At 46.8% G+C, this 11,358-nt stretch overlaps 2 protein-coding genes across 5 annotated transcripts in view; one reads left to right on the top strand and one right to left on the bottom strand.

Annotated features, from left to right (window-relative positions):
* On the bottom strand, positions 1-7,205 carry C3H1orf131 (chromosome 3 C1orf131 homolog). The gene is made up of 7 exons (XM_065057725.1): positions 7,071-7,205; positions 6,593-6,882; positions 4,014-4,070; positions 2,862-2,957; positions 2,065-2,151; positions 999-1,048; positions 1-339 (listed from the first exon to the last, which is right to left on the bottom strand). Exons 1-7 carry the CDS (start codon positions 7,129-7,131, stop codon positions 210-212), a joined length of 771 nt encoding a protein of 256 aa, XP_064913797.1. The 5' UTR covers positions 7,132-7,205; the 3' UTR covers positions 1-209.
* Positions 7,194-11,358, top strand: part of GNPAT (glyceronephosphate O-acyltransferase) — a 22,821-nt gene continuing 18,656 nt past the window's right edge. Inside the window, exons 1-2 of one of the 4 annotated variants that reach the window (XM_065057714.1) lie at positions 7,194-7,439; positions 10,928-11,116. In XM_065057714.1, the coding sequence (XP_064913786.1) occupies positions 7,194-7,439; positions 10,928-11,116 (435 nt within the window). Of the gene's footprint in view, positions 7,440-7,926; positions 8,061-10,924; positions 11,117-11,358 lie in introns of those variants that run through there. The other 3 variants (XM_065057713.1, XM_021296038.2, XM_021296039.2) reach the window with 3 other exon arrangements.

The following is an 11,358-nucleotide window of genomic DNA, read 5'->3' as shown; positions in this document are numbered from 1 at the left end:
TTCTTAATAAAAAGTCTTAGTTTTATTTATAAAATGGTAAATTCTCATATTCTTCCCAAGGGAGAACGGAAGATACAAAATCCTGCAACAAAAAAATAAGGTAAAAGAATTAGGACATGGTGGGAGGGTGAGAGGCTCCGTAAGCCTGTTTTGGTGGCAATGTGAATTCTATCTTATGCATATTGTCCATTTCACTGTGTATCAAAAGTTCATTTGATAACTTTAGATGATTTAATTTTCTTTATGTCACGGCTTTGCAGAATCAAGGTCCCATCTCTGAATTTTCCAACTTGTCCTGCAGGCCAAATGCTAGGCACCAATTTCTTCCTTTTGGCCTTCCTGAAATAGGAAAAAAAAAAATAAAAATTAAGAGAAACACCATAAACTCACGAAAATACTCAATATGGTGAAAAAGTCACCTATTTATGCAATCAGTATTTGGTATTATAGAATATCAAATCATAGCGAGTAATGACCCCAGAACATTTGTTACCTGCAGAGTCGTTCAAAATTGGCAGCGCATTAAAGAATTAATTAATTTAAAACAAAACCCAAAGACTTTCAGATAGAGAACAAAGATAAAGAATACATTTCAGTGAACCTGCTACACTATAATTAAGAATGCCACTTCACCCTTCAAGCGTCTGTATACTGTAGCTTGTGTTTTGCAAAAAAAATGTATCTGAAGGCTCTGAGTGACATATCCGAGGTCCACACACAGGATTTCCACCTATCTCACCTCCAGCTGCAATCTTAGACACGTCGGGGCAGACCTGACCCATTTTCAGTTAAGTTGTGCAACTAAAATCTCTGAAACTGCTAAACACAGCACAAGGTCACCCTTTTGTGACCAACAGTTCTTCTGCAGTTGAAGAAGTTCCTTCCACTGTGACCTGCAATGTTTTCTGGTATAGGACTGTGCACAGTTATGTTGGGGCAATATGCTGGGTACACTATACAAAAGCAAGTTAACTTTAACGATGTTGAAAACAGCTCACCTCTCCTTCTGGTCTTTCTTCTTCTTCTTAAGAGAATCACCTTTGTGTTCCTGTTTTTAAAGATACACATTTAAATGGAAAAGGAACAGAGCATCTTGGCTAAACCATCTGCACAGCAAACACAGGGCAGCGTTTGCTCCACGGAGCAACAGGCACGTGAAGCAGGTTGGGAGAACTTCTGACAAACCACGAGATGCAACATGTTAGGGAGGCACTGCAGAGCCCTTCCTGTCACCTCATGGGACATACAGCCCCCTTGTCACCAACACGCTGCCCCTGCCACGCAAGGAGGCACAAATCCAGCTGCACAAGGAGACAGGCTTGTCTCTCGGGCACGTGACAGATCCTTGGGTCAACAGATAGACTTAGGACCAGGCAGGTGTGCCTGGTCTGCTGACTGAGTGCACCTGTCGAATGACAGGGTTTGCCCGTGTCTGGTCATGCACTGGATGCGCTCTGAGCCACCTGACAGAGGAGGAGAAGCACATGCCCTGGGACAGAGGGTGGCAGGGAACAGGCTGACAAGTGCAATTTACCCGCCCTGCAACTTGCTCCCACCTACATGAGCTGGTTCCATGGGGAAGCACGGAATGGGCTTGGAGCCAGGTGGGCTGTGCTAGAGGATGCATGCAACAGAAACCTCACCCTAGCTTTAAACAATGAGCAAGATCCTAGATGGAATCGTGCTGATATAAATCCAGCAGAAGATCCAGCCCTCTGTGGTCAGACAACATGCAACAAACTTTAATTGAACGCTACTTTTTTTCCCTTAAGAGGCAAGGGAAAAAAAACCAAACAAACCCTACTGATATTGTGTCATCTGTCTATCAGCCTCAAAGCATGAGGCAGTGAAACCCACCACCACACAAACCGAAGTCTGTGCACTTCATACTGCACACAAACAGTTTTTACTGATGACATTAGTCCTACGGGAGCCAGGAACCCGCTCCATGGGGAGCAGCAGGTGTCAAGCTCGGGCATTCCTCCTGCACCCGAGGCATCATCTGTCAGGCTCTCGGGCTAGCTCTCATGTGCTGCCTTTTTATATGGAAAATGTCACACAAACCTTTCCCCTATCTTCATCCTTCGCTTTTTTTTTCTCTTTCATTTTCTCTTGGTAAGTCTTGTAGTTCACGTGTTCCTTCTTGGGGGGCTGCAATAGAGATTGGGAGGGATACCACTGATGAAATTTTCAAATAGGTTCAAAAAAACATTCACAGACTTGCAAGGAAAATATTTTTCAGGTGGCGGTGGGGAAACATTAGGAATGTTTAATTTCTTTTGAGTGAGAGGAAGAGACTTAAGGGACGGAAGGTAGACACATAGAAACCATATCGGACAGCAGAGAGGGATGTTTATGCTCTATATCAGGCCTACAAGGCTTCCACATACACAATGATCTAGAAAGAAACCCCATACCTCTCCCCACCTCCTAAAACAAAACTAGATTTTTTTTTTACACCACTGATGATAAACAAAAGTGAAAAGTTTTCTCCATCTTTAACTCACTGGGAGACTTAAGCTTTAATAAGCAAGACCCCCTCTCCAAATATTTAGTTTTGAATGGCCTGATTAAAAATTAGTAAGTGTTGTTTTCTACCCCAAGCAGTCATATTTCATCTACACAACATCTCTTTTAACACAAATATACTAATTTTCCAAACATATACAGAAACAAAAAGAGAAGACAGAACAGACATTGTAAAAGTAAGGATGAAGTGGGAAAAGGATCAGGGTGGGGGACCTTGTATTTTAAGAGAGTAGTGCAACCCCCCCCCCCCCCCCCCCCCCCCAGTGTTTTTTACCACTTTCCTGCGCTACAAAATCAGAGTGACCACCAAGCACAAAACAAGTGACAATCACCTTGGCTCCCAGCATGATAGCACGCTCCTGTTCCCATATGCGTTGCTCCTGCTTCTTGTAGCCAGTGATTCCAAACTTGTGCACTTCCAAACGAGCCTAAAACATTACAGAAAATTGCAAGCATTTCATAATCTGTTCAACCTGTTGTAAAATAACACTTGACAGACCACAACATAGTGGTCATACTCCCAAAGAAACCCTGAGTATTACCCAAAATCAAAGTGCCATAAAATAAAACTGAGTTTGGAGCTACACTGCAGAACAGTTAACATCTAATCTCTGGATAGTGAGGACCATCATGGGGGCAGTTTTTTATTTTCATTTTATATAAAACAACACATGGAATGGATCTCCTCTATATAAAAATGAATCGCATTGTCCTGCACAAAGAAGAACAATGAAATGTGCTATCTTCAGTGCCCAACATTTACATCCCCATTCCTTGGCTACAGAACACTTAAATGGGGAGAAACACAGATGGGCAGATGGTGAAATGGCTTGGCTACCTACATATGTATAGTTGACACTATACAAGAATACCTTGGCAAAACCAGTAGTGAATTTATAATATTTTTTAAAGGTAGCATCTCCAGTGAGAGATTTCACTGGATCGCAGAACATCCCTGAGAAGAGATCAGGCATATGAAACAACTTGGACAGATCTGTAAATGAATCAGTATTTAAGAAGGCCAGTGCTACTTATGCTTATATAAGAACAGATGAGAACAAAAAGACAAATGCAAAAAACTCATCTGCTGTTTCAAAACCGGATGTCAGTATGCTTTTTTCCCCCTCCCACACGAAATCACAAATCCAAGATAAATACTATGTGTCTGAAAGAGCTATGCTATGCACTACAGGTACTCACATAGCTTTACACAGCTGATACACAGCGATGCTCCTCAAATTCTCATTAAAAGATCAGAAAAAGAAAGGTCACAGAGTGTAGCATGCCTCCCTTGAAACAGAGCAGCTGACAACAGCCAGTACGCTCATCCTTTAGCCAAAAATACCTATTAGGAAATGCTCACCTACAACAGATAACCTTTTCTAGAAGTATTTCTCACCGCTTCCACTGTAGCTTTCCCAAGCATACAAATACACACATCTGCACACTAAAATATTGAGATTCAATAGGTCCTGCTGACTTACTTTTTCAAAGTTAAATTCTTGTTTGTTTGCACTTTTCTCTTTGTCCGCTGTTTTGGTCTATAAACAAAACAAGCCATTTTGAGTTAATATAACAAGTAATACCGGTTTAAATGCTGATTCTGATAGTTTTTTGGAAAGCAAGAAAACGCAAAATGGATTGTAGGGAAGAGCATACAGATTTACAGCAGTATCTTCCAGCTTTATTACCTGGATCCATTAAAACACATGGTATCAATGGCATTTTTAATATGTAGATAGGACAGGGTCTTACTGCAACAACCTTGCACAATTTATAGGGTACCATTATAGCACAGAGCCTTTAGCTTTGGCATTTTCTTTGGATCATCTGCTACATCTTGAAAAAAGTTTCATAACTCAGAAAAATATTAATAGCTGCAATTAATTTTTATGCCTTCAAGTATAATTAAATTTTATAGGAGAAAAATTGCCACATGTGAGCTATGCATCATCCATATTTCCATTTCCAAGTCAGTACCAAACTGCTAATGCAGGATAGGACATGAACTTTAAGTCATTTTATTTGAGACAGAGAGCGGAGTGGTAATAATGCACATACTGATACCTCGTGGCAACACACAGAACAAGCTTAATTCATATCTGCATGGACACGTATCAGTGCACATATCCAGCTTAATAATGCAAGCTCCAAAGGAAGCACTGTCAGCAAATGGCAGGCCCCACTTAAACGCTCTTAAAGCTGTCTAAAGAAACTGCTTGTTCAAAATGTGATCAGCGAAAAGCACATCTTTTCTACTCTGCAATTGATAGAGACCTTCCATCAGCAGTTCTCAATTTGGAGGGGAACTCTCCAGGGGACACAGACTGTATCCTGTGAAGAAAAACAAGCATAAAATCCCCAGGGAAAACTCCATGTCTGCTTGCTACAGCAATGTCCCAATTGGGACGCTTCAGAGCAGTAACAAAACTCCCAGGACTATTTTAGTTTATGTTCATTTCCTGAATTGGGGGAGTGGGTGCTGGAGCACCTCTCTGAGCAGATGCTCTACCCGCTCCCAAGCACGGGCAGGGAAGCTGCAGTGTGCTCAAGAGTAGCATCCACTCGTCTTTCCCCATCTGCTCTCCAGGGCACGATCCTCTCTGAGGAAGCAGGAGTCACACATTTGCATTGAAGTTGAACCTAAATGCTTTTAATGCATTTTCTTTTCACTCTCCAGGACGTTAAGTCACAGGTTCAGGTCCCAGGGTTACATCAGGGCTACCCTCTGCATCCACCAGAACCAAATGCAAACTTGTCTCGAATCTGCAAAAGCTTCTATAAAACATTGTCCATTTCAACCACAAAAAAAGGTCAGTTATTGTCAGAGCATTTACTAACAAGACTAACACTGGTCTTTTCGGGCAGAAAAATTTAAGTTGTAAAAAGCATATGAAAATAAACATCTAAGGCAATTTTTCAGAGGAAAACATGCCAGAAAAAGCACAAAAGTTTATGGATTCAGCCAACTGCTTGGTCAGTTTCTTGAACTTCCCAATTCCAAGCACTAAAACCCCAGATACCAGTACGTGTGTACCAGACATGTGCTGGCCCATCAAAACTTATTTTAGAATTGGACTTCTGATGTTATGGCTATAAACGTGACTCAAAGAAAACAACCAGAGAAGCTATAAAATCTATAGACCAGTCAACCAGCAAGGGACCTTCTGCTCGACAGGGAAGGCAGCTCAGCTTCCAGCCGAGCCTGCCCAGGCCTCTGTGTTGAAGCAACTCAGCTGCAGTTTTTGGTAGCAGGAGGGAATTTAGCACCAACAGACCAAACCATTGGGCTGAAATCTAATGCCTTCCCCCATCAACCACCCAACACTGACCCTCCAAGATGCATGTTGCTTGTGAACAGCCAAATACTGCCATGATGCCAGAGAAGCTTTGGCACCTCACATCCACAGCTAATACCACGAACAGAGCAGCACACTGAAGGCTCAGACAAAATAGCCGAGGCTTTGCTTCTTGATTAATTTACTTCTCGGCAGGCCTATCTGCAGATCAGCTTATTTCGTTGGGATACATCTATTTCAAATATTTGACCCTTATCAAGAGATCTCCTGAAATTAAACAAGTCTTCAAGGCCTGCCCCTGGCAGCAGCCCTGCTGGGAATCAACAGGACTAGATGCCATCAAGCTGAGCACGCGAGATCACCGAAGAATCCTGAATTTACGGGCAGCAAGAGGGAAGAGCCTGAGCATGGGAGGGGGAGAATTACAGGAGGTATCTCACAGTTTATGGTGGCAGACCCGGGACCCATAAAGAAAACCCCAACAATGCAGAGGGGTTTGTTTGGTTTTAACTGGCACCAGAAAGGGGCATCCCAATCCAGTACCTGCTCAACGTCAGGTCTCTGGTGTGGCTTTAAAATATGCCTGTGCTTTAAAGAGTCGATAAGATGTTCATAGTTATCGATGCCGCGCCGAGGGAGCGCACCAAGCTACGGGAAGGTCCGGGCTGGGCGCCAGCAGCACCCACGCCTGAAGGAGAGGGCGAGACTGGGGCACAGGGACCGCCCGCAGCCCTCCCACCGACCCAGACACCGCCCGGCCCTACCTGGGCACCGCCGGGGGGTGCTGCCGAGAGGCTGGACCGCCCCTTGCTCTTCCTCCCGCGGAACACCACGACCTCCACGGCCGGCGGCGCGGCGGGGGGCGGCGGAAGGGCGGCGGCGGAGCCCAGCTCGGCCCGCAGCTCCCCGAAGAAGTTGCGGGCTCCACGCCGCCCGCCCGCCGCCCCACCGGCACTGCCCTCCTCCGGCTGCGCTGCCCGGCTCTCCTCCTGCTCCGCCGCCCCTGTGCTCGCCTTGCTGTCCTTCGCGGCGCGCCGAGGGCTGTGCTCCTCACCTGCGTGCCGGAACATACGTCCCGGGTCAGCTGTGCGCGACCGCCATCGCTCCGCTTCAGAGTGAACACGCCCGGCGCCCTCCCCACCGGGGGAAGCCCGCGGTGCCGCCGGGCTCGGCTCGGCGCAGCGCCCGGCCCAGCCTCCCTCCGCCCCGCCGGCAGTCCGCGGCGCGGCCCCGCTCACCCACCCAGGTCGTAGAGGGTGCCGAGCACCGCCTCCAGCCGGCGGCACGGCTCCCGCGACCCCATGGCTGTCGCGGGCCGGCGGGCAGAAGGACGTTTGACCCCGAGCGGCTGCCGTCGCTACCAAGATGGCGCCGCCCATCGCGCGGTCCCCCCGCCCTCCGCCGCGCCCGCTGCAGCGCGCTGGGCAGACAAGCCGGGGCCGTGCGGGGCCATGGGCGCCGCGGGAGGCGACTGCGGGCGTGCGGCCACCGCGGCGGGGTAGGCCGGGCGAGCGCGGCGCGGGGCGGCGCGGCGGAGCTCGCAGGACCATGGCAGCGGCGGCGGCGGCAGCGGCGCCCGGGCGGGCGCGGCGAGGGGCGCCCATGTACTCGGTAGGCAGCGGCGGCGGGGGGGAGCGGAGCGGAGCGGGGTGCGGTGCCGCGGGGGAAAGGGGGCTTGCCCGCTTCGCTGCTCTTCACTTAGAAGCGGAGTGATGGCGCTTGGTGCAGCCCCTTTTTTCCTCGGTTTGGGGGCCGCACTCCGGAGGGGTTTCCGGGGCTTCAGTTGGGCGCGGTGCGTCTGTGAGGCTCGGGTGGGGACGCGGCCTCTCCCGGGTCCCAGCGGGGCGGTCGCGGCCAAACGGGAACAGGGCGACTCCCCTCACAGGTTCACCTTCCCCAGCCGCTGCGGGCCCCCCACCCGCTTCTCCTGCCCGGCTGCTTCCCCTGTACCTGCCGCGTCAGTCACGACAATCAGAGCTCCCGGGTGACGCTTCTCCCCTCACACCTTCGGAAGGCAGGGGACCGGACGGTACTCCTCTTCAGAGAGGGTTTTGTCCGACAGCCGGCACCCGGGCCTGTCGGAGAGGCTGGCGGGGCGGCAGGTGTCTGAGTGCGGGGCGCTTCGCCGGGCGGGCCCGGGCTGCCGTGCGGGACAGAAACCTGCCAGCGACCGTGAATTCAGTGCGGGAAAACTGTCATCGAGATGGAGTGACTGAAGAGGGTTTCCCTGTGGTATGTGTTGAAAATGACTTCGCTGACCTTGTTCTTTCCCTGTAGCTTCTATGCCAGCCTCTGACAAGGAAATTTGGTGTGGGGTGCTAAAGCCCCCTCTCTACTTACCCTAGGAAGAGGGGGCTGGGGAGAGAGGGAAACAGCTCCTGTTTTTTGCAGAGATTCCCAAACTTCTCTTCTGTGTCTCCTTGGCTGTGCACTGGTATCCCAAGAGTATCATGAGCACCCTTGTTTTATTGCTTTCAGAGATTGTCTGGAAGCAGAGGAGTTCCAGGCTCCCACTGTTTCGCTTTTGTACTTCCCCAGTGTCAGAGTAACAAGGCACATAACTGAATTTTCTCATGTCAAGGTTACCAACAGCGTGTTTTCTAAACATGCTCTCTACCAATCAGCAGTTGAAGGTGGAACAACAGCTTGGCTGTAATGTGTAAAATCAACGTTATTCTTCTCTAGTGCTTGGTAAAGTGTGTGTATTGGCTCCCTCCGTGCTACTTCAGAACAGGGCATGAAAATAACCATTGCCATGGAGAGAAATCAGTTGCACATCAAATCTGGTGAAGTCAGCTGAGCAGTGGTGGCAGACAGGTGACTTTTCAGTTGGCTGTGCCATTTGCAAGACTCTGCTGCCCAGAGCTGTGCTGGTGAATGGCTGTAGCAGTGTGGTGACTGCTCACGAGGCAGATGACACTTAAACTGGGTGCTGGGTTTCTTTGGGTTTTGCGTAGTCGCACATTGCAGGATTTAAACGTTGGTTGTTGATGTAAACGTTGCTTAGATTTTCTGAGCAATGACTTGTCACATACCGATCTAAGTAGGTATATACTTAGAGCCAAGTAATATATTCTGATGCTACTCTCAGGTATCTTTTTTGCTATTACAGAGCATAAGGGATTTTTTGCTGTTTTATTTTTAATCAAGGGCATTGATATATGGTGTCAATGGCAACAGATGGCTAATGCAAACTATTTCCAGTCTTAAAAGTTCCTAGCTTACTTGGCTCTTGCAAAACACCAACTAGTTGAAAGCTGTGGAACAAGAAAGACTGAAAACTGTAATACTAAATCATACAGGAAAAAAACCCCAAACAACTTAAAAATTTTGCATTAATACAGGTCTGGGTTTAATACCTTGTATGGGGTTGTTTTAAAAGTCCCTGGAGAATTTGTTCTGCAGTTACGGTGGGACAATTCTCTAAACTGCAGTAGTGGAAGGAAAAGTTAGATGAGCTACCAAATGCTACTGTAGTAGAAGGATGGTATCCAAATTTGACTATACCGTGTTGGGAAAAGAATATGAGAGGGTCAAACATTACAGTAGGATTTGTGTTCTCTGATAAAATGAAATTGGCTCTTGATACAGTTGAGGCTTCGAAGGATATTTTGTGGTTCTTAAGTGGAGATGTTATTGATTTGAGTTGTTTTTTGTTTGTTTTGCCAAATTATCTTGTCTTGATGAATGGGCAGGAACTAAATGTTTGCTCTCTCCTTCCTTTAAATGTCAGCTGCTTTGATAGCATCGGATGTGGCTGTGGTCAGCTGGCAGTGAAACATGACTCCCTCTCCCAAGGTTGAAAACCCAGCTGCCACTGCTGGGCATTTTGCTTATCTGTTGCTGGTGCTCTCCTGCCTGTTTGCTGGCCCAGCTCTCCTTTCAGTGACAGAAAAATTCACTGTAAGAGCCCATGAAACAACGTGGTTTATCTTTCATTATCAAACTGGTTCTGCGCAGGTTGTATTTAGGGAGAGGCAGCAGAATGAATGACAGGGATGCCTGTGCTACCTTTCAAGTGGTGCTGTAGAGGAAAACATAACCATTTCTATTTTTAGCATATTCTTCTAATCAATATGCTTGATCATAGTCAATACTTTTATATCTGTGTTTTGCAGAGGCTTGCTCCAGTTGCCTTGCTTGTCTAGTGGCTATGTCTGCTGTTTTGAAGTTTAGAGAAATACAGTTTGAGTTTTGGAGGAGCTGAGGGGTCGTTCATACTAACCGTGGTATTATAGGAGATGATAGGAGACATCTCTCTCCAGCACAAGAGGTGCCCACTGACTCAAGAGCAAGAATTTTGTCACTGACATTTCTGCAGCAGGACAGATCCACAACTAGTTCTTGATGTGCTGTTTGTTTTCCTGCTTAGCAGTGGTGTTGGTTCCTCAGAGGCTGTGCCCTCTCTTTACCTGTGTGTGCACCATATTGCATTTTTATCTTCCCGTGGCTGATAATGTTTTTATTTGTTTGTTTGTTCCTGTCTGGCTGTATTTATGTGCTTTCTGTCCAAGTTGGGTGAAAGCACAAATCACCAAGGTCTCAGATGCAATTTAAAGTAGCAGGGATTATATTTTTTTGTGTTGATGACCGTGTCTTGTAATGTCAGTCATGGCATTGTCTTCATGCAGCCGTGAAAGTTGGAATCAAAGGTGTTTTAGTTAATACCTATTTAATCACGGAGATGCTGGAGGCAAGGCACTTTAGCTTTCAAAGCCCAGGTGTTCTCTCAGCTTCTTCCTGTTGAGCACAATTAAGTAACATATGGCATAGGGTGATCTGGGGATGTTTGCAGTTGGAAAGGTGTTTTGTGTGGTTTGTTTTCTTGTTGTTGTTTTTTTTTTTTTTGTTTTAATTTTTTGTTTGGGTTTTTTGTTGTGTTTGTTTTGTTTTCTTTTTAGTTTCTTTCTGCAGCATTGTTCCAGGCAAGTCATATTTGTTCATGCACTCAGAGTATGGAATGCAGGCACTATAGAAAGCTAAAAAGAAACCCCAAACATTGCAGAAGTATTGCATGGGGTTATTTTGGTACTGTAGACAAGCAGACCACCGAATGGCTTGAGACAGTGTCTCATTCTTTATTTGTATGTTCCCAGCAGAAAGAGCTCACGTCAAAGAAAAGAGATGAGTTTGAAGATATCCTGGAGGAAAGGCGATTATCCAGCGACTTGAGATACGCAATGAAATGTTACACTCCTGTGATCTACAAGGGGCTTTCACCTTGCAAACCAAATGCTATTAAAAGTGCTGTTCTCCATTCAGAGCAAGTTCAATATGTTATCAAGCAGGTGAGCCTGGACACTGAACTGTAAGATGAGGTGGACCGAACACAGCCAGGCTTTGTGTGGCAGCAGGGAAAAAAAGATGATTGCTGACCTTGTCAAACACGATAGCTGTAGTTTGAAAGACGATCGATCTAATAAATCAGTAACTTGAGAGCTGTACTCTTGTAGCAGGAAAAACAAATACTGATTTACCATGGAGTTGCCGCTAAAGCTGTTAGCTCATTCATGAAATGGTATTTTGATTT

The sequence above is a fragment of the Columba livia genome, chromosome 3 (assembly GCF_036013475.1).
Source record: "Columba livia isolate bColLiv1 breed racing homer chromosome 3, bColLiv1.pat.W.v2, whole genome shotgun sequence".
Lineage (NCBI taxonomy): Eukaryota > Metazoa > Chordata > Aves > Columbiformes > Columbidae > Columba > Columba livia.
Note: the sequence above shows the minus strand (reverse complement) of the source record. Positions and strands in the feature narration are given on the sequence as shown.